The 24,015-nt window shown below is 40.8% G+C and overlaps 1 protein-coding gene across 2 annotated transcripts in view; it reads right to left on the bottom strand.

Moving 5' to 3' along the window:
- Positions 1–6,502: 6,502 nt before the first annotated feature.
- The window catches only part of LOC128738453 (sensory neuron membrane protein 2), a 58,357-nt gene continuing 40,844 nt past the window's right edge, over positions 6,503–24,015 (bottom strand). The window contains exons 4-8 of one of the 2 annotated variants that reach the window (XM_053833594.1): positions 22,491–22,745; positions 22,191–22,420; positions 21,927–22,126; positions 7,269–7,387; positions 6,503–7,198 (exon numbers count right to left, since the gene is read on the bottom strand). In XM_053833594.1, the coding sequence (XP_053689569.1) occupies positions 6,845–7,198; positions 7,269–7,387; positions 21,927–22,126; positions 22,191–22,420; positions 22,491–22,745 (1,158 nt within the window). In that variant the 3' untranslated portion in view covers positions 6,503–6,844. The remainder of the gene's footprint in view (positions 7,199–7,268; positions 7,388–21,926; positions 22,127–22,190; positions 22,421–22,490; positions 22,746–24,015) is intronic. The other variant, XM_053833593.1, reaches the window with a different exon arrangement.

The raw sequence follows: 24,015 nt of genomic DNA, 5'->3' as shown, positions 1-24,015 counted from the left end.
TTGTGCCAGCATTTTGTAGGCAGAACCCTTCTCAGTGGCATTCTTTTTGTCCCCTCTTATGGCCTTCAAAACTTCCGAATATTTCGGCCCCTCAGTTTTGAGGATAAGGGCATCGCCTTTGCTCCTCTTCTTTCTAACCACTTCTAACCACCACTGATTGTCGGACGCCAACTGAGTCTCGTTACCCTCAGCGGGTTCTTCGGTTGGTTTGCTACCCTTTGCGATCAGGCGCTTCTTCGGGCCCGTGGGGGTTTCTTCCCCTGGGGACTGCCTTGCACGTTTGGTGGATACCTTGTTGTCGTTGGACTGCTCCGTAGTCGCGAGCTCCACGATGTGGTCAATCATTGACGAGCAGGCATCCGTTTGTGCAGACTTCGATTCAAACGTCTTCTCGGTCATTTTCTCTGTCACTCTTACTCGCGCTTCGAGTTCGCTGTGCTCTTTCGTCCCAGCACGCATGGTGACCCGAAGCATGAGCAGACTTTGTTTCAGGCCCTTCACCAGGGTGCTGCGACTTACCACGAACTCGATAATGGCATCAAGCTGATGAGACGCCGCTACCACTCTTGGTAGCATGTCTCTCTTTCCTTCCACTGCTTTTATTAGCGATGGGCCGTTCATCGCTGCGTCCGGCGTAGATGCAGTTGAAGCGGCAGGTGTGCCGCTTCCCTTTCCGCTTACGCTTGCGCTTCTGCTCATATCCATCGGCGGAGTTCTCTGGATACCGCCGCTTGCGAACGGATTATCTAATTCGTCCATGCGCAATGAAATTAAATTTGTTTTTGAATTATTTTGTATATTCTGGAATACGAGCAACCTTAGCGGAGATCGGGTAACCAACCCCGGTGTTCGCTAAGGTCATCGAGGCTCAATGCTTACTGGGTTTGTCGTCGAGATTAAGGGGACGATTCCCCTCCGCACCTCATCCCAAGTACCACTGTATGTAAGGTATAAAAACCTTATAATATAAGATGAAACGTACTGATAGTTCGTCTAGTTAACTCATGCATATAGCCATAGATCCATTACAGTTTACCTATCGGAAATTCGTTTCGGACTCGCTTTAGAGAAGTCGTGGTTGTGAGCCTTCGCCTCGCTTATTTTTACTTAAGGTTCGTTCGTTGTTCTCTACGGGCATGAAACATGGACAATGCTCGAGGAGGATCTGCGAGTGCTCGGAGTTTTCGAACGACAAGTGCTAAGAACGATCTTCGGCGGCGTACTGGAGAACGGAGTATGGAGGCGGAGGATGAACCATGAACTCGCACAGCTCTATGGCGAAACCAGTATCCAAAAGGTAGCTAAAGCTGGACGGATACGGTGGGCAGGGCATGTTGCAAGAATGCCGGACAACTACCCTGCAAAGATGGCGTTCGCCTCAAATCCGGTAGGAACAAGATGACCAGGAGCACAGTGAGCAAGATGGTTAGACCAGGTGGAGCGAGAGCTGGCGGATAGTACTCGGTGTCCGAGGAATTGAAGAGCGGTAGCCCTCAACCGAGTTACATGAAGAAACTTTGTTCAACAGACTTTGTCTTAGGACGGCAAGCCACCTAAGTAAGTAAGTACTTTTAGCCATGGATAACAGCTATTAAAACCATTCTCCTTTTTGGGGTCTTTGGACCCTCTGCACCGGTTCAGGTAGTATTTTCAGGTTCATCGAACATGCTTCTACCGAGATCCATCATCTGCAGGCGGAGTTTTACAACGACGCTTTTGGGAGTTTAACAGGGCGATCTACTGATTCGTCGGTATGTTTAATCGATCGACGAAAACCGATCAAATGGCTATTTAGTACTGTTACCTGCGTACCGCGTTGTAACAAGAAAACAGTCGATTTTAGCTATTCCGAATATCTAACGGCCTTTATTCGTACGAAGTCCTAGACCGTTTTTAATTCCTGCATGTATAAGTATAAGTTTTAATTTAGGGTTATGTTTTACAAGATTATAATCTTACGTTTTAGTGCTTCTATCTTCCTTACTGTCTTTGTCCGTTATTTATTCTTTTTACTGTGTCCACCTTCGTCGCTATCTAATTAATTAGTTGTTTGTAAGTATAGTTTTAAATGTATAAACTGGTTTCTCACCGTAACTCAATCAGCCGTACTATTAAATTCCGTACCGTACTAATAGTTTTAAGTTTCCGATTTAAACCTAGATATAAGCGGTTTTAAACTAATTTTAAGCACATCACTAATATAAGTTTTTACCTTTAATTCACTCTTAGATGTAAGTGCCCTCAACCGAATAACTTTTTAATTAAGATTTAAGAAAAACTATAGATTTGATGAATATGTTTTGCGTTTTCTAACTACTTTTTTTTTGTTTACGTTTTCGCTCACACTACACTGACACTTTGACATTCTTCGCCTGATACGCTGTGGTCGTTCAATGTGCGTTAGTGACATGGTGAAGAAACAGCGCTTGGATGGTGATCTTTTTTACCGAGGTGCGTACAGAGTCAATGGGTTCTGGTGACAAGTACGGTGATGAAATACAGCTGCCTCATGGAACCAGACGAAATAGGTTGATTAATCGAGAGATAAAATTTGTGGATTTATTGGTGCATTATATTGAACAGACTATAGAACGAAACCTAATCGGTAAATCTTCTTATATCTAAGCCTTACTTGAAATACTTAAACCTTACTACCACTTAAGTCTTACTATAGTCAATAGGTTACGGTGGGCCATCCACGTCGTAAGGATGTCAAAAGACAATGCGGCGAAAGTGGCTCCGTCCTGCATTAGGAACAGAGATGCCTACCGTGCGGGATCGCTCGACCAGTTCAAAAGCGACTTGCGAATTCTGAGAAATTGGCGACGAGCGGCCCATGAGAAATTTCCCTCTCGCAAAGAGCTCTTCGGAACTTTTACGAACACTTACATTGACTCCTTTAGTTTCATTTCACTAACCTGCTAATCAATTTCCTTCTAGCATTGGGCGATACTGCGAAAAGCATCGATATTCGAATATCGATACAATTTTTGTAAACGTATCGATCCCGTTGAAATATCGGGCGACAAGTATCGATACCAGTGGTATCGATATCGGTATCGATACACTGACAGGGTGCAACGAAAACCACACTTTTGTTTATTATTTAGCTTAATTTTTTAGAAAATTATATGCGTGTGCTTTTAGTACTGTTGATTCTCTTTCGTTCTCATACGAAATCTCGTTAGGAACGAAATAATAGCTGATGTCGGACTGGTCAGGCCTGCGGTTTTAAACTCTTTTGACCGGAAACTACAACGAATTGCTCAGGATTGCTATAAAATTTATTAGAAAATCTAGTGGAATGATGGAAATGAAAAATGAATTTCAAAAATCGGACAAAAAGTATAAATCCGTTTTTTTAAGTTGGTAAACCGACTTTTTGCCAGATTGATCGATCACCGGCTTTGCAAGTGAAAAACCGGCCGGGCCGACCAGAAATCGACCACTCAGCCAAGCGCTAGCAAATGCTTTTATATTTTGCGTACGGTTTATGCTCCTTGATCGAAATGACTTACGAAGGGAAAAGTAGACCTGACTTAGCTAGAATGCGTCGTTGAATCTGCTTACTCGTATGATTGACGGCGGTTGCCAGAGATCCCTAATTTATGAATTCATCAACCCCTTCCAGTTCATCTCCGTCAAACGTTATTTCGTGCACTCAGGGTTTCTTCACTTAACAACGCAGTTGCGACTTCATTGACGGTCTAGCGTATCCAACCACATCCATCTTCGAGTGCCAAGACAGCTACCTCCATTGAGGAAAGCAGAGCTTCACTCAGCAACTTGTGAGTTGTCTAATTGATCGCATTTGAAATTAATTTTAAAATCGGAGCTGGAATTGCACTTGAAATTTTACTTAAAATTGAACCTGAAATTAAACTTGATATTGAACTTGAAATGGGAACTGAAATTTAACTTAGAATTGAGCATGGCATTATACTTAAAATTGAACTTCAAATTGATATTGATGATTGAATGATATTGGACTTCAGTTTGAATCAATTTCAACTTGAATCTTTACTTTAAATTGAGCTGGAAGTAAGACTTTAAATTTAACTTAAAATTAAACTTGAAGTGGAACTTGAATTTGGACTTCAAATCACACTTAAAATTGGACGCGAAGTTAAACTCAAGTTTGGACCAATTCAGACTAGAATATATAAATTGGACTTGAAATTACACATGAAATAGGACTTATAATGAGACATGAAATTGAACTTGAAATAGGACATAATAAAGAACTTAAAATTTTACTAGTAACTAATAGTGAATTGGATGTAAAATTTGACTAGAAATTATACTTACAACTTTGCCAGAAATTGGAGTTAAATCGGACTTATAATTGGACTTGAAATAGGATTTGAAATTGAATTTGATTTTTTTACATCACCCAAGAAATCCGACTTTAAATTAGATTTCAAATTGAAATTGAAGTTTTACTTAAAATTTGATTTAAGACTGGAACTGGGAATGCATCTATTTTTGCAGAGTTTATTTATCGAGAAAAAATTAGCTGCCGCATTAATTAGGTACACCTCTTATTTTAATTTCTACGAGTTCGAGGTGGTCGGATAACATCTGCAGCAGAGAAATACGCAGAGGTATTCTTGCCGGAAGTCGTGCTTACTACGGATTCTACAAGACCCTAAAATCTGGCAAGCTTCATCCCTGTACCAAATGTACCATGTACAAAGCGCAAATAAGACCGATAGTCTACGGGTACGAAACGTGGACAATGCTCGACGGAGACTGATCACTTTTGGACGTCGTGTGCTTAGGATCATCTTTGGTGGTGTATGTGAGTACGGTCTATGGAGGAAAAACATGAACCACCAGCTGGCGCAGCTTTTCGGCCAACCCAGTATTCAGAAAGTTGCTGAGGCTGGAAGAGTACAATGGCCGGGACATGTTGTGAGAATGCTGGAAAACAATCCCGTAAAAATGATGTTTGCCTCGAATTCGGTTGGTACCAGGCGCAAAGGAACGCAGCGTGCTTGACGGTTAGACCATATGGAGCAAGTCCTGGAAAGTGTGGGACATTCGAGAAATTGGAGGCGGATAGCCATGGATCGAGTTTGTTGGCGGAACATTGTTATGCAGGTGAAATCCTACCCAGGTAACCAATAAGCATTAAAACAAGCAGTAAATCAGTTGTTTATTAGCATCCCTGGCGTTTTATACTGCAGGTTGTTGTTTATCAGCTTTTTGACTGCATAACTGTTGTAAATTGGCATCCAAAATTCTATTTAAATTCTTCTTCTTGGTAACTAGTTGCAAATAAGCATTATCAGCACTATAAGAGGGCTAGCCGTAAAGTAACCGCATATTTTGCCAAAATAGCATTTAAGTAGCATTTAAGGCAACTTAAATGCTTATCGACTTGCTTTTAAATTGCATTGGAAATGCTTATTGGTTACCTGGGTAATGGACATCGCATTAGGATAAGTAAAATATTTTAGTTTCTCTAGCATTTACTATAATGGTATCGATATAAATATCGTCGCTTTAGCATCGATACTGGCCGGTATCGGGACGCTCAGTATCGATCCAAAATATCGATGTATCGGCTCAAAAGTATCGATTTTTTCGATACAGATACAGTATCGCCCAATGCTATTTCCTTCATGAAGCGAATCGATCAGTTTCCTCCGTAGAACCATCATTCCGCTCGCATCGTCACAAAGGAGACGAACTGATCGCAGAACCTTTTCGATTCCATGCTATGCCATGACGGCGATGCTGATCCAGACGGAGTTCCCTTAAGGAAGATATCACCCGAGTCAAGAGCAGCTTACAACTGGACCTAACCTCCAACTCTGTTATACCACTCCATAATCCGATAGGGAAAAATAGTCGCACGATTATTTTCAGTGCGGAATTCCAATTAAAATAGCGATAATAAGTTACAAATTCAATACAGTTGTCTTTTTATGTGAGGACTTACCCAAAGGATCGAGTCGGTTCAACGTCGCTTCTTACGCTTTGCTCTCGGTGGTCTATCATGGCGAAATCCTTTCCGCTTGCCGAATTACGTCGATTGTCCTATTAGTCTGGGGTCGATAGATCTGAACGTACGTCGCAGGGTACTGCAGAATAATTCAATTATCATTTCAACGCAACCATCACGGACGAAACAGCTCTTTTTCACAGCGTCTTTTCATTCGAGTTGCTTCTGTATTTGATTTTAATTTGTCGCAATCCGTCGTAACTTTTCTATGGTTTCTGTCTACAAATATTGACTAAGAAAATTGTTAGTGTTTGCAGTTTTAATTTTGTGACTGTAATTATTGTTATTAGTTTAGGATACTTAACCATCATTGAGACTGTAGTCTGTTGTTATCGACTTAATAAATAATAATATAAATATCATGTTAATAATTTTAAGAAAGGACAAATATCAGAGCAATTATATATTATAACCCTGAACTTGTAGTCCTTTCTTTTGTTTTAAACAACATTTACATTAACGCTAACTATAGGTTTTGATTGGACACTTTCGGCTGCTTCATATCAGGTGAAATGCGCACCGCCTACTTATTATTATTAAAACACAATTTACTCATCACATAACGTAAGCTATTCTACTGTCTCGAAGAAAAACAAACAGCTTAAAACAAGAGCTCAACTCATTTTGGACGGAAACAGTTTGACTTAGTTTGCACTAAAATGCACAAAAGTGGACCTAACAGTAGTAGCGCCGCGCATCTCTCCGGTAGCGGTCAGCATTGGCACTTGAATCGCTCACTCACACTCGCAACGCACACGTTCGATCAGTCGTCATCATCCTATCCTATCCTATCCTATCCTATCGTCAGTCCAGATAGGTCATCACCAGCGGGGGTCATTTGTTATCCGGAATGCTGGCGGCACTGGTGGTCGTCGTCATGCTCGGCGTTACCGTGCCCGACGTGGACCGTGGTTTTCGCTTGGCAAAGTAAACGATCGGCATCACGATCGCCAGCAGCAGCCCAGCGCCGATCATGCTCCACTGAATGATGTCGAGTAGGGTGAGAATCTTCATCAAACTGTCGTCGATCAGTTTGACCATGTCCTCGTTCAGGGAGATTCCCTCCTCGATCCACAGCACCGGAAAGAGGGTGGTTTGCAGACGATCCGTTAGCCGGATCGAGTCGATTCTCCGCAGGAACATGTTGAATTGAACACGTTTGCCACCGTTCAGTGGGGTGCCGGTTAACTACAGTGAAATCAAAAGTGAAATGAAAGGTTAGACGGAGTAGCAAGGTTCACGATTTTAACCAACGTACCGGTTCGACATCGACAAAGATTTGATGCTTTTCCGGATCGGGGTGGAATCCTTCGATCAAACTGCTGTACTGCTCATCGGCACCCATCATGTGGGGAAGTGTCAGCACCACGGGGGCATCTGTGAATGATTATAGATTGTATAGACGACGCACGGAGTGCGGAGGTTAGTCGGGTTACTTAGCATTTTATTGGAACGGATTGATTTACGATCCGGTTGTTGGAAGTGATAGACGCAAGGGTGTGTTTCTCAAGTAAATAAATAATTGGCGAGTAGTTACATTCTATATAAAATTTATTTCGACAATTTGACGGGTAATCGGTTGTCAAACGTGTTTAAAATGATCGAATAGTTGATCAAAGCTTGAATATTTAGCGGTAGTGGTGATTGGACGGCTAGTCGTCGTAGACCGACTTGTGATGCTATGTTGTTGGAACCATTTGGGTCTTGTGGTTCTGGCAGTTGATGCGCTGTAAATTGGTCTAGCGCTGGTTGTTCTGGTTGTAAATGGAGCGTAGGTTACCTTATGGGAGCTTTTTGTTCGAACGAAAGGTTGGAGAAAAAAGTCATAGAGGCTGGTAGTGGACTTTGTTGATCCGATGGCAGGGCGCAGGGTGGCAGTTGTGGTGGTAGTTTTTCGGGGAACGGTCGGTGGCAGTGTTGATTTTGACGTGGTTGAACTCCAATAGTTTAGTTTTGGTGTTGCAAAAGTAAATTTGGCAGTAGTTTTAGTGGTTGGAGTTGTTAACCAACTGAAGGTTGGTTGTTTTGTGGTGACAGCGGTTATTCGAACCGTACTTGTTCTGGTAGTTTTTGGAGTGGTTATGACACGTTCAGTGGTGGTAGTGGTTGTAGTAGTTGTGGGTCGAGTAGTAGTAGTAGCAGTAGTTGTTGTAGTGGGTCTAGTAGCAGTTGTAGTAGGTTCATCAAAGCAGCCATCTATGTAATGGTCGGATTTGCCTTTACAGTAAGGGTTGTAGACAGCCCAAGCAGTGAAACCATCTCCGGAGAGTTCCGTCTGCTCCTTGAAAATGATTTTCATGCACTCAAGATCATCGCTTATGTCGTTATCTTCCAGGTCCGAGCAAGCTATATTGCAAACCCAACCTTTTCCCGGAGGAGAGCACCAGTAGAAGTCGCTAATTTGAAACAATCCATGACCTTCACTTCCATCAGTATTCATTTTGCCGATGGCAGAAACATTATAGTTAGACTCCCTGTGAGCAATGCAAACCCAAGTTGCAATTTGTTCGAATGGCATATGATGTTTGTAGTACAATTCCCGTGCAAGTTCGCAGCGTTCGTACACTTTTCCAACGCCGACATTCTTGTTCTTCGCCGGTCGTCGGGTCGTTGTCGTAGGGACCAAAGCATTCTCATCCTCGTCGAAACATCCACTGATCATACTGCGAGCTTTTCCTTTGCAATACGGTTGATACACAGTCCAGGCGTTGAATCCGTCCCCGGAGATTCGTTGGTGTTCTTCGAAGATGTGTCTCATGCAGGCAAGCTCGTGCGTAATATCGTCATCTTCCAGATCGGAACAAGGCAACCCACAAACCCAACCTCGTCCCGGGGGTGAACACCAGAATTCGTCGCTGAGTTGAAAAATTCCATGGAATCTCACACCACCGGCTTCCCCTCCAACAGCGGCAGTATCGAAGTTAGATTGGTACTGTGCGATGCAAGTCCATGTGGCGGCGTCCTCGATCGAGTACCGATGTTTGAAGTAAAGTTTTCTGGCCAACTCACAACGGGTGTAGACTTTCCCTCTGCTGGCAGAGGTTTTCCTAGGCGGTATTCTAGCTGGAGTTGTGACGGCAGGTTTCGGCAGAGTCGGCGTTGTTACCGGACGATCATCGTCCGTCCCGAAACAACCCTGGGCGAAACTTTCGGCTCTACCCTTGCAGTGCGGTTGATAAACAGACCACGCATTAAATCCATCGCCTGATAAACGTTGATGCTCTTCGTAAATTGTTCGAATGCACGCGACATCATCGGAGATGTCATTATTTTTCAACGCGTCGCATGTCACCGAGCAAGCCCATCCGTTCCCGGGTGGAGAACAGCAGTAAATGTCACTGATCTGAAACAAACCATGATCACCACTACCATCCGCATTCAATCGGCCTCCGGCCGATGTATTAAACGCACTCTCATGATAGGCAATGCACACCCAAGTTGCGATTTGCTCCTTAGGCAAATTAAATTTGTGCCGCAGGTCATTCGCCAGTTCACAACGATCGTAAATCTTTCCAACCGGCGTTGCAACGTCGGCTTTCTTTCCCGAAGGTCGCGTCGGATCAACAATTGCCGTCGTCGGCGCCGTCTCATTGAAACAATTGTTCACGAAACTCTCCTCCCTTCCCTCACAGTTGGGCAAATAAGCTGTCCACGCCGTAAATCCATTGCCGCTAATATTCTGATGTTCTTGATAAATTTGTCTCAAACAACGAATATCATCACTAATATCGTTGTCGCGCAAATCTTTACACGTCACACCGCACTCTTTACCGGGCCCACCCGAGGCAGAACACCAATATTTATCACTGATCTGAAACAGGCCATGATCACGACTACCATCTGCATTCAAGTGACCTTCGGCGGAGGTGTTAAAACGACTCTCGTGATAGGCTATGCACACCCAAGTAGCGATCTGCTCCTTAGGAAGCTCAAATTTGTCCCGAAGCTCCACGGCCAGCTCACAACGATCGTATATCTTTCCAACCGGCGTTGCAACGTCGGCTTTCTTTCCCGAAGGTCGCGTCGGATCAACAATTGCCGTCGTCGTCGCCGTCTCATTGAAACAATTCTTCACGAAACTCTCCTCCCTTCCCTCACAGTTGGGCAAATAAGCTGCCCATGCCGTAAATCCATTACCTCTTGTCTGATGGTCTTGATAAATTTGTTTCAAACAACGAATATCATCACTAATATCGTTGTTACGCAGATCTTCACACGTCACCCCGCACTCTTTACCGGGCCCACCCGAGGCAGAACACCAATATTTATCACTGATCTGAAACAGGCCATGATCGTGACTACCATCTGCATTCAAGCGACCTTCGGCGGAGGTGTTAAAACGACTCTCGTGATAGGCTATGCACACCCATGTAGCGATCTGCTCCTTAGGAAGCTCAAATTTATCCCGAAGCTCCACGGCCAGCTCACAACGATCGTACACCTTACCGGCGGGAGTACGCAGCACTAAATCTTCCTTGATTGCTTTGGCTTTTTGCTCCTTGTAGTACGCTTGAAAGCGAAGTACTTCTTCGTTCAAACAACCATCGAACGCGTCGGCCTTCGCCGCCAGACCCTGGCAATACGTTTTATGCGCGGGCCAAGCCGCAAAACCATCCCCAATCTCACGACTATACTCGCCGAAAATTCTCCGCATACAATCGATGTCATCTGCCACTTCATCGTCTCTCAAATCGGCACACGTCAAACCACAAATCGAACTACTTTTCAAGCAACCATATGAATCACTAATCTGAAATATCCCATAGTAGGCTGAGCCACCGAATCGTGTATGCTTCAAATTGACAGCCGAACTGTTAAAACTGGACCCGTGCTCGGCGATACACAACCAGTCGGCAATCTGATCCTCCGGCACCTGTTTCAGCTTCAGTTCACGTGCCAGCTCGCATCGTTTGTACACCCGCCCGTCGGCACCGTTGTTCTGAGCCAGCAGTAGAATCACCACCCAGCAACCGATAACGATCGCAAAGCGATTTTTGCCCGCAGCACTGTTCAAACATTCAACATTCATTTCAGCGAAGGAAATTTTCCCAACAGGACTCGCTGCTGTCTGCTTGCTTACACTGTTAACCAACGACACACGAAACACGATCACGAATAACAGGCTGCGGCGGTGTGAAAGATCGCGAGTTAATTCAGAACACGTCCGTCCCGTCCCGGGGCTTATACTTGACTGCTTGTAGCTTGTGCTGGATCCCAGCACAACACATCCTTTGCTAAAGCCTGAATTGGCGAGAGGATCCCAGCTCAGTTAACGAGAAATTAGCCCTCAACGTGTATTAATGACTACCATGACTGCTATGAATGTACATATTAGTAAACAGGTCTTAAAGGCTCTTCAGTTGCCATATTTTAAATGAAGTACAGTGGATTTTTTGTTAGGATTCGCTGGGATAAATGATTGTCTGCCACATTATTGATACATTATCGATAATCTTTCATACGAAACTCAGTTCCATTAACAAAAATGTTTTTTCTGACGAGAAAACTGTTTATGCACATGCACTTCAAAATCACCTCAGCATAAAACATAAATCATAAAACACACACACTACACTAACCTCATCGCGTAGCGAATTTTCTTGATTTTCAAAACCGACCATTCACTTCACTTGAAATGCAGAATTTAGAAACATTTAACTGTAGTCCATCAATCTCTGGCTCACTTTCCGTCAATATACCTCCGCATTTGCCAGAAATTCACAAAATATGAAAGCACACGAGCACCTAATCGAGCATTTGCGCATACAAAAGACCTACTGCATGCACTATAAAAAAATCTGTTTGCACAACTTGTGTAAAAACTTGCGCAGTTTTCATCCACCAAACATTTAACCTAAAATTGCGAGTTTTATAGTAAATTTTATTTACTTTATTCTTAAACATAAGACGAAATGCTTGCAAACCAAATGTTTCCAAAATTATTCCGGTGAATGGAAGTACCGATTTTCTAGAGTGCATCTATTTCATGTGACAGGGAATTTTCGTATTCTTTCGTTTACCTCTTGCACGCAGTAAACCAGTAATGCCATACAAAATACTAAAATTGTTGCTTTTTCGTCATGTAATAAAGAAATCTAACAGAAGATATAGCAACATTACATTGCGTATAGAATACCAGCGAATTTTGTGTTAAGCTCTCGCGTAACTTTAGCTGAAATGTTCATCATAAGTTATACAATACTCCCGTGTTTTAATAACATTGCTTGTCAATCTGTATGTACACACACAATGCGTTTGGTTATTTGTCGCTTACAGTTTCTATTCTATTCAAACAGTACAAATATAATATGATGATATCTTAATGATCACTAATTTCACCTTAAACGGCGCTTTCGTGCGATCATCACCGCTGGCTGCTCGCTTGACGATGATAGTGTCGTCACACGCACTAGCATGGTCGGACCCTGGTAAAATGGGGGAGTTTAAATTAAAGAATTTTTTTTCATGATTGAATTTTACTATCAATTTTATGCACGACAGAGACTTATTTCGCCTACGATTTGCAGGCTTCATCAGTGTCTGTTTTCTAACTTTACTGTCCATATAGCCCAGAATAAAAGGACACAAACCAGGAACCGAAATGCGGGAAATAATCACGGCAAACGGAACAGATTGCCAAATGATTGGTAACCGAGTTCCATAAAATGCCGATAAAACTCCCGAGTCGGTCCGTCATCAGCACTCGAGAGTTCGTCGAGCACCTAAAAACATAGGGAGAACCAACAGAAGACGACATAATAGACTCTTTCAATGTTACGGCTTTATTCCCGATTATTGGCATTTGAAACAACATGGGGACAACGCATGGAGGAAAAAGGCAGGAGGTTACTTGAAGCTGACGCGACTGTGTATGGAGGAGAACCACTTTGCATTCAGTAGCGTACCTACAAACAGTCGAAAGGTACACCAATGGGCAATCCACTGAGTAATTCTCGCTGAAACGGGGCCACTACTGACACGAGGTCTTCAAATAAAGGAACTTTTACACTTAATTGGTTGCAAATGATTAAAAAATAAGAATTACACTTTTGATACCTCGAAATAGTGGACCCCTCGTTCGCCAAAGAACCTAACAGTTTCAAAAAAAGTTGAATTTGAGCAAACCTTGAGATCAATATCATGTGATATTTCATAAATTTGCCTTGAAATAAATAACAAATGGCCGGGTTCTGTAAAGAAGAAGAACAGGGCTTTCAAATGGAGTAAAAATTTTTTTGACGGCCATCTTGCATTTGGACGCCATATTGGATTTTACAAAAAAATTGCCGTTTTCACCACGAGCCCCCCAACCGATTTTCAGTTTAAGACCACCATTGGAAACCTGAATCCATAAAATTAGGTGTGCAATCGCATTAAGTGAATAAAACAACCAATTGTTTGTAGCAAGGTTCACAATTTGCATATAATTATTGTGATATTTCCAAAATCTGCTATGAAACAAACTACAAACGACACGGTTTTGTAAAGAGGAGAGATAGGGTTTACTAAGGGAAAACAAAATCGACGGCCATCTTGGATTTGGCCGCCATGTTGAATTTTATCAAAAAATCACCGCTTGCGCCATGATCCCCCAAACCGATTTTAATTTCAAGATTACCATCGGAAAGCTGAGAAAAAATGCTATAAAAAACATTCATCAGGTTAGGTGTGCAATGGCATTTACTAAATAAAGCAATTAATTTTCTGTAGCAAGATATTCCATAATATGAGCGTTGTAAACCTTGATAATTAATTGTTTCGTTTATTTAATGCCACTACACATGTAATTTAATAAACGATTTTTATAGCATTTTTTCTCACCTTTCCAATGGTGGTCTTGAAATTAAAATCGGTTGGGGGGAACATGGCGTAAATGGCGATTTTTTGATAAAATCAAACATGGCGGCTGATTCCAAGATGGCCGCTAATTTTTTTTTACTTCGTTTATAATCCCTGTCTCTCCTCTTTACAAAACCGTGTCCGCTTATATCAAAGATAATTTCATAATACTTTTTAATCATTATCTACTGTGTTTCGCCATGGGCGGCTCAGTCAACCTATTCAATCGAAATTTGATTGTTTTTGGTTTGTTTTGCTGAACCAAATAAAAAGCGACTGCAATAAATCAAATTAGGCTGTGATAAATGATTTAAACGTGAAGGAACGCCAGCTAGTAGAGTACAGGACGATTGCAGGGCCAGTTGCTACGATCCTGTTTAGAGTCAACAGCCTCGACTTAATCGTGAACCATCTTCAAAAGGGCTTAGCAAATTAATTAAAACAAGATTATTGCGAATGAACTGGAATTAAGAGGCCTGTAGTTGGAAGTGGTCAAACTTGTTGGAGGTACATTCCTTTGCTTTTGATCTCTCGATCATAGGGTAGCCTGGGGTAATATGCACCGTTTAAGGAAATCGTGGTTTTTCTCTATTAAAGCTTAAATACTGAGTATAATCTCATGAATATTAGTTAAAAGTTTCTGAAGCTATCATGCTGAAAACCTTTGTGAAAAAGGCGTGCAAAGTGATTTTTGATACTGAGGCAAAAGTCTGAAAACGCAACTAGCCGGGGCAAAATGCACCCATGCATGTTTTGTATCAATTAATGGGAATATGTTCAATGAATTCAATAATTGTAATACAATTCGTGCGTGCTAGCTGACAATGTCGTTCCTAGTTTTTACCAAATGCTGTGATTACAGTTCCTAAGCGAAGGAAAGAAGAGATGAATTATTGGAGGTGTGTTTTCCTTGGAATTCCGTGTACCCGAGTAGCATTATTTTTGAAACACAGTATTTAACAGCCTCCAGTGCTGACTGCGGTTGTTTAAGGACAAGGTTGTCAGAGTACATTTATGGCAGTCAGTATGGCACCGAATATCACCCTTCCCTTCCCTTCTTCGGTGTACCAACATGCTCCCATAGACTCGGGAAACCATCACAAAAAAATGAAGTTAGTTCAACTAACCTGCTAGCCGTAATCAGATCTTGCAACTCGAAGCACTAAACATTGCATTCTATAGGTTCTATTACTTTTTGGGGCAAAAATTATACTAAATACGGAGATTTCTGCACAATTAAAATTCATCACTATATTTTTACTTTTTCGCCGTCGATTTTTCTTTAATTTTTTTCGGCCGTTCAATGCATCACATCACTATACACATATAATGATTTTGCCCAAACTGTTCACTTGAATTGATATGAAAATTTTACTTCGTTTCGATTGCAAGTCCGAATCCGCGACCGTCGTTGTTGATGCGTTACCAAGGAAACGGCAGTGATGCCATATTTACGTTGAGCGTGAAATTGGCCAATAATTTTCACTATTAAATTAACGGTCGTAAAGTATCGAAAATATACTTATAAAATTCTCTGATAATAAAATTCACCGTAAAAAACATTTTATGTGATAGAATTACTGTCGGATCAGGTTCAACAGCAAAAATAGATACGCGATTTTACGTTTCATAATTGTTCATAACAGATTATTACCTACTACTAGTAACTTAGCATAAACAAAACGATAGTGGAAACTAGTACTGAAATCAGTAAAAAAGCAGCTGACAACATATTAGACACTTGAACGTAATTGCGTGTCATTTTTAAAAAGAAGCAAAATAAATAAAGCATGTTTGTTGAGGGTGCATTTTGCCCCGAACTTACACAAAAAATGTTCCTGGTAAAAACAAAAGTAATAAATATCAAAACTTCTGATGTTTTATCAGAATTGTGTAGCTCAAACCACAATTAATCGAATTATAACATTTACCAGCGATTAATATGGCCGGAGCAGTTAAAAAGTGTTAGTGAAGCGAAGCAAAAAGTTACAGGTTATTCATTCAGAAAACATATCTTTGTTATTATTTACGTTTCCTTATTAGATAGAACTGCCAAATTCACATAGTAGCCAAAGTAAACATCGATTTAGCTGGCAGAATTACTTTTTTATTTTTAAATTGTGTTTTGGCTTAGAAACAAAGGGGGTGCATTTTGCCTCAACGGTGCTTATTACCCCAGGTACCAGGACCAAGTAAAAAGCAACTGCAACAAATCAAATTAGGCTGTGATAAATGATTTAAACGTGAAGGGATACAGCCCTAAGGGTTGTACGAAAGGGTGACGTAGGATTATATCAGATCATTATATCAAAGACGAATGTAAACTGCATTTCTGGCATATGTTTGTTTATAAGAATCTGTGAGCGCCATTGCTTAAGAGAATGTTTAAAAGAGATGAGCGAAATATTCAGATTCAATTCTTCATTTAATGCAATGGTGGCTTTGAAAATACGTGAACGTATTACGTGTTTCTTAAGTACAACGCCTGCAACCATTGAGACATAGATTTCTTTTAAAAATCATTTGTGTGCATCATAAAGGTTCAAATAGTAATGAATGACCAGTCCCCAGATTATTGTATTAAATATGATTATGCTTAGCTTGACATGTTTCAATAATCTTACTTTTACTCGCCTGTGACCATGAAAAGGGCCATTGGTTACAAATAACATTAAAGCCAAAGCACGTTCATCGCAAATATGACGTGCCATTCGAATGTCCTTCTCTTTTGACATTAATGGCAACAGGCACGTAAGTTAACGGTGTCGATTCACTGTCTTTTGCTCCCAGAAGGTTTTACTGGTTTACTTTCACAGCTCACCGCTTGAATTGAAAATATAGCACATTCGCAAAAAATTCTGCTTTATTTGTATGAATCCTTATCCTCCTACCACAGGGGTAAGTGTCTCAAACCATCATAAAATAAATTCATGCCTCCATAAACCCCCATATGCGAAACTTGGATCAAGCAAATGGATTAGTTCTCGATTTATGAGAAAATTTGTGTTTCATTTGTATAGGAGCCCCCCCTCCTCTCCCCCTCTTAGAAGGGGATGAGGTCTCAGTACACCAAAGAAAAAAAGTCTTACCTCCAAAAACCCCCACATGCCAAATTTGGCTGCTTTTGATTGATTAGTTCTCAACTTATGAGGAAATTTGTACATTATTTGTATGGGAACCCCCCCCCCCCCCTTCTAAAGAGGGGAAGGATCTCAATTCACCATAGAAAAAAATCTTGCCTTCCGAAATCCCCACATGCCAAATTTGGTTCCATTAGCTTGATTAATTCTTGAGCTTTGAGGAAATTTGTGTTTCATTTGTATAGCAGTCCCCCCTCTTATGCCGTCTGTAAAATTGCTCCCTCGCCCCTCCATAAAATTGCTGATCATTATATCTTTCCAACGACATATAAATTGTTCAGTTTCGTTCAGTAGTTTAGTAGTTATTAGCATTTGAAATCTTTCATTCCAACGTTACACTTCTATTTTGGTTTTCACAAAGTGCTACCCAGTCTCAGATAGCAAACAAAGACGTAGTCCTACGTCAAAAAGCAAAGCCGCAGACTTCGCAGCCAGCTGTTAGAGTGCAGGACGATTGCAGGGCCAGTTGCTACGATCCTGTTTAGAGTCAACAGCCTTGACTTAATCGTGAAACATCATCAAAAGGGTTTAGCAAATAAATTAAAACAATATAATAGCGAATGAACTGGAATTAAGAGGCCTGTAGTTGGAAGTGGTCAAACTTGTTGGAGGTACATTCCTTTGCTTATGGTCTCACGGTCATACATTGTTGCTTCGGTTGCTACCTGTGTGTTAATTCGATGTAATGAAATCATAGTTTAATCTATACCTATAAAAAAGGATTTCTGTCTGTCTGTCTGTCTGTCCGTATGTTCCTTATAGAATCGAAAACTACTGAACCAATTGGCGTGAAAATTTGCATGCAGAGGTTTTTTGGGCCAGGAAAGGTTTTAGTGATGGTTAGAAACCCCTCCCCCCACTAAGAGGGGGGGCTCCCATACAAATGAAACACAAATTTCTGCATAACTCGACAACTAATCAAGCAAATAGAACAAAATTTGGCATGTGGGTGTTTTCGGTGACAAGAATTTATTCTATGGTAAATTGAGACCCCTCCCCTCTTTCTAAGGGGAATTATAACTCCTCTCCTCTTTAAAAGGGGGGGCTTCCATACAAATTTCCTCATAACTCGAGAACTTATCAAGCAAATGGAACCAAATTTGGCATGTGAAGGTTTTCGAGGGCAAGAATATTTTCTATAGTAAATTAGGACCCCTCCCCACTTTAAGAGGGGGGCTGCTGTACCAAAGAAACACAATTTTCCTCATAACTCGAGAAGTAATCAAGCAAATGGAACCAAATTTGGCATGTGGGTGTTTTTGGAAACAAAATTTTTTTCTACGATAAATTGGGACCCCTACCCACTTTAGGAGGGGGGGCTCCTATACAAATGCAATTCAAATTTCCTCATAATTCGAGAACTAATCAAGCAAATAGAACCAAATTTGGCATATGGAGGTTTTTGGAGGCAAAAATATTTTCTATGGTGAATTAGGACCCCTCCCAACTTTAAGAGGGGGGGCTCCTATACAAACTAAATACAAATTTCCTCATAACTCGAGTACTAATCAAGCAAATGGAACCAAATTTGGCATGTGAAAGTTTTCGAGGGCAAGAATATTTTCTATGGTGAATAAGGACCCCTCCCCACTTTAAGAGGGGGGGCTCCTATACAAATGAGAAACAAATTTCCTCATAACTCGAGAACTAATCAAGCAAATGGAACCAAATTTGACATGTAAGTGGTTTTGGAGGCAAGATATTTTTTCTATGGCGAATTGAGACCCCTCTCCTCTTTAGAAAGCGAGTTATGGCCCATCTCCCCTTTAAGAGGGTGGGCTTCCATACAGATGAAATGCAAATTTCCTCTTATCTCGAGAACTAATCAATCAAATGGAAACAAATTTGGCATGTGGGAGATTTTGGAGTCTTGAATTTATTTTATGATAGTTAGAGACCTCTCACCCCTGTGGTAGGGGGATATGGACTCTCATACAAATAAAACAGAAATTTTTGCGAAACTCAAAAACTAATCGAACTCGAGAAAGTCGAGACTCTTCCATAAAACATTAGTCAATACAAGACCACAAAAACTATCTATAGTAACACTAGATCATTCAGGACGAGACGGTCGCGAGTGTTGCCGGTGACCCGCCGTCGGAAGCGCCACCCACTGGGGGGCTTACAAAACTCGAGATTGTGACGAAGATCATCCGAGATTCACAACACAGGTTAATTTGGGGCAATACGAATTTTGTCGGGTCAGCTAGTGTTAAATAAAGACACGGATAGGCTGTATCGTTACGCTCCTGGTTCAACGTCTTCAAACTGAAACGTTAATGGTAGGTAGTTAGCCTTCAAAGAAGGTTAAAGCAGAGAGCTTGAAATCTCTCCATTATTGTAACAATAATTTCCCAAAATCAGGTGTTTTTTTCATCTTAATTCATATATTTATGATTTTATACTTATGGAGACTAACGAACTAACGAATGTTTGGAATAAGCGATGTACGAGTAAATCGAAAGATTGGTCCTATCCTAAATGCCTTAAATTTCTGGAACCCTTGGGCCCATTTATTAAAAAAAACTCCAGTAGAAAGTTAAATTAATGTATTGGTTAGGGATCCCCGAAATTTTTGCCCAAAATAGAGCTCACATTTAGTTGGGCGAGAACTTTTCTGATCAATCTTCAAAAGAAGTGATTTAATCAAGAAAATTAAAGCCTTTAACTGCTTTGCATATTCCTAATTTGTTTGTAAATAAGTTCCTTCAAGGGCCAAATCCACGAATTTGACTCATCAGAACACCTGACTATAGATTTCTAGGCCTAATCTTTTTATAATAATGTTCCGTATTTGCCATCATACGCGATGATATTACTGACCGTTTGGTCGATGCCTGTATTTTCAATTTAATTGATCAAATTTGATCAATTTGCAACGCAAAATGTTCTATACTATGCTGTGTAAGTTTATGTTTTCGCATTAAAACATTTCAAGTTGCCTACACGTTCGTGTTGGTTCGAGGTGCAAAGGGTTAATCTTTGTATTGACCTTTGACATGTGATTTTCATTACAAAACTGTAATTGAGAAGGGTTTATTACTTCCGGTGATGAGCAGGTACAACGTCGATCGCATTCTCGTCACGTCCCGTGGTAAACTTGTACCATCGGCATTTGACTATTTAGGTGAATATGTTCTTTTTGGTTATTTTTGGGAGCCTGTATTTACGTTTCACTGAAACCACGAGAGATACAGCTTATAAATAAAAGTATCTCTCAGGTCACCGCTCCATTACCGGAGGAGAAACATGCCATCTTCCAAGTGGACAGAACGATAATACAAGAATATTTAGGTACCATGAGCTGTTGGCGATCATAACAAGACGTTAACCTGTCTAGCCGGTCCGGTTGTTTGAAGCTGCGACGTAGCGATGCACTGCCCATGGATGCATAGTTGACGTAAAAACCAATATGACCAAAATGTACTTTTTAGGTCCTACTCACTCTTATCTATGTTGTTCACATGCCCAATACTTAAACAACATATGTTTGTTCGAAAATATTCGAGAAATTTAGGAAAATCGAGTTACTCTGCTATTAGTTCCACGTAATGCTAATGGTTGACGTAATTCCCCGCATAATCAATCACCATAGTAACCTATTTGTTTTTGTAGCTTTACGCCAAGTTATGGGAATAACCGGTCAAAAAAACAGTCTTTTTATTCACATAAACTGGCGTTCACATTTTTTAAACACAATAAATGAGGAATGAATCATAAAACCCCATCAGTCCTGTTTTGAATAATAAACTCTACTAAATTGACAGATTACTCGATTGAAAAAGTTTATAGCAAAGATTATATGGCTTTAAACGTTTTTCACGATAAAAATGCGTTTTCTCAACAATCATGGTGCTGGTCGTTACGTCGACTATGCATCCATGGGCAGTGCAGCACTTAATGTGGTCTTTGACTGTATGACATTTATGGCAAAGTTTAGGAGCTGCTAGAAATAAAGAAACTGACTAAAGAAAAGACACTGGAGCTCAGTCACTCGCGGCCTCCTGTCATCATTAAACCTGATTTGCTCAACGATGATTGTTGTGCGTGACTCTGTTCAAAGTTGCTAGGAAAAGTTCGAACAATATTTTTTCGAGTTCAACATTTAGGTGATTTTATGAACTGTACGATACAAATTTGATTGCCTGGTGTTTTCGTCAGGCAGCACGGATCGATTTCGTGATGATACGATTATATTTGTTGCCGGTCATTAGCAGTCATTAATTTCTTCCGCGTTGATCGACTGATACTTCGCAAGTTTTCGAGCAAAAGATTCAGAAGGTTTCATCGAGATTCATGCGCACTTGGTTTCGACGAAACGAAAATGAGTTACCTGTCACTTCTTTAGTCAGTTTCTTTAGCTAGAAACGCACAACAACCGATCAAATTATGAACGGAATTGCGCCGTCATCATCGACATGCCGTTTTTATCAAGTCTCACTCAATTTGCTATAGTAAAATAATATTTTACACCTTTTCACTCAAAGAAGTTTTTTGCTGTTTAAAACAAATGACAGTAGTTTATCGTTACATTAATTCTATAATTGTTTTATTTATTCTAAGGCCACCAATTTCGAGTGGAAAATAGCAAAAATTAAATGCTGAACATTATATTAAATGCATAGTTTAAAAACAGCAGTTTGCACCTTCCCACTCAAAAGGACCAGTTTCGTTGCTATCCACTACTGGATTCAGCGGTATGGTGAAGAGAAGTTTCTGCAGATTAGAATGCGTACACCGTTCTACTCCACTGAATTTCAATATTTTACCGCGAAATTCTGAGCGACATTTCGTAGTTATGCCTATCAGATAACACTAAAAACTTGTTTGTTAACACTATTTTAGTCGAACGTCCAGCATCAATCGAACGAGATAAGTGAGTGGTCCCCGGAAATACCGAACATTACAAAGCCACTATGAGTCAAGATGAAACTTACCGAAACAGGTGGATAGATCCAGCGCGCCCTTAAACAAGCATCCATTGCTCTTAACCAGCGCCTTCGGTATTCGATTGACGCAGTAGCAATCGTTACCATACTCCGGACCAATTTCGTTCAGGAAGTTGGTATCCGTTATGTACCGTAAGGATGGTATTCCTTCGTAACTTGACGGTTCCACGTACTTGATATCCACAGTTCTGGGAAAGCAAAAACAAAAATTAAATCAAGTCTTAGTTTGGGATCCAACAAGGTCAATCTCACCGGCAAATGTCCGAACTGAAGATGGTCATTTTCTGCACACCAGCTCGAAACGGTGGATAACCGGACCCGTCCGTTCCCTGAATCTTGTTGCACGTTGCCGAGGATCCCTGCGATCGATTGCTCCACCGATCCAGCGTGCTGCGCCCATTCCAGGAGTCGATCATGTGGGTCTGCAGTGGATCCTTGATTCCGGTGTTAACCGTATAGACACCATCGTCGGTCATATTTTTCTGTCAAACCAGACAAAAACGCCATTTTACTTCATTTGAATATGCTAAAAAAGCAGTTTTAGCAACTCACATGGTTGAAAAACGAAAACTTCATCGACCCGTCCGGCATCACGCGGATGGTTTTGGTGTTGCGCTTCTCGATCTCCTTGCAGATCGCCTTAGCAATACCGATCACGTTGACGCAAAATGGCACCCCATCGAAGAGGAACTCCTTCGGTGTTGTCCTGAGGAACATCGTATCCGGCCGGCCGAATATCCGATTCAGTTCGACGTTGATCAACCGCAAGCTATCATAGGTTTCATCTTCGGCAATTTGTAGAATGGACTACAGAATGGAAAACAAAATGCAATGAGTAACAATTGTGTCCTAGGACTGGCGTGTCGTACTACGAGGTTACAGTGCTCTGGAACATAAGACCAGACCTGGTTGCGATTACATACTGAAAAGACCGATCTACCGCTAAATGAGAATGTGCATTCTAAATGGAATTAGTCAGAGTAAACTGGCACAATCGAAGCAAAGTGCGAGTTTGATGTCACTGATAAGTAGTAAATACAAGATGATGACTAATGAGGAATTCAGTAAAACAAACTTTCATTTGCTAAATTATTTCTTTTTCACTATTCGCTAAAATTTCATTCAGTTTTATATATGTATATTCATGAATTGGATCCGCATTTCGTCTACTTCTAAGTAAGCTCTCCAACTCCAACTTAACAGCGAGCTAGAAGAATCGTTAATTTTTCCAGCATCATTCACCACGACTCTTGACAACAGAAGTAAATAATCGATCGGTCACGATTTTGAAGTGTTTATTATTACCTCAAGTTTGCGCTTAACCGTTGCTTGGTTGAAATCCTAGTTTGAGCCGCCTCTCCAAATATGGATAATTGGCATAATGGGTGGCGAATAAATACGGACAAAAGACAAACAGAAATAAAAAAGTGGCTCGGTTTTTAACGAGTATCACTTATCGTGCTGGTTCATTGAATATTCTGTTGTGATTGTTATGATTTATTTTTATTAGGCTGTAAAAAATTTAATGCAATAACAGTAAATGCTGATTTCATTGCATTAAAGCGACAGGTTCCTTTACACAGCATCGTTGAAATCTTGAGTCTTTCCAGCGCTTAATACCGCTCTATGACCAAAATTTTTACCTTACGTCTTCTCTGTTAGGTGCTTTTGTTTTCAGTGTAGAAAATCCAGAAAATTTCCTAAAGGGTACTCATAGAGCATTTTTTTGTAGTTCTTGTAATTTTCCAGTTACATTTTTTATAAAAAAATAGAGAAAAAAAATTTTCAGCCCTTTCTGAAAGTTAGTCTGGACAAATTTTGGAAAAAGTTACTCATTTACATGCTCTTTACACACAAAAAGTTTCATTGAATTCTGAAAGGGTGCTGCCAACCCCACAGACGAGTTGGCGTGAAATCCGTCTATCGTCAATTTTTTATCATTAAATAACGCTATGAATTGATGAACAAATTAATTTTCAGACGATTATGACTATAATAACTGAAAAACATATGATTTTCAACGCAGAGTTTTATGGTGGTATGAAGTCACTTGTGGCAGCCTGAAATTTATCCCATA

The sequence above is a fragment of the Sabethes cyaneus genome, chromosome 2, assembly GCF_943734655.1.
Source record: "Sabethes cyaneus chromosome 2, idSabCyanKW18_F2, whole genome shotgun sequence".
In the NCBI taxonomy this organism is placed as follows: Eukaryota; Metazoa; Arthropoda; class Insecta; order Diptera; family Culicidae; genus Sabethes; species Sabethes cyaneus.
Note: the sequence above shows the minus strand (reverse complement) of the source record. Positions and strands in the feature narration are given on the sequence as shown.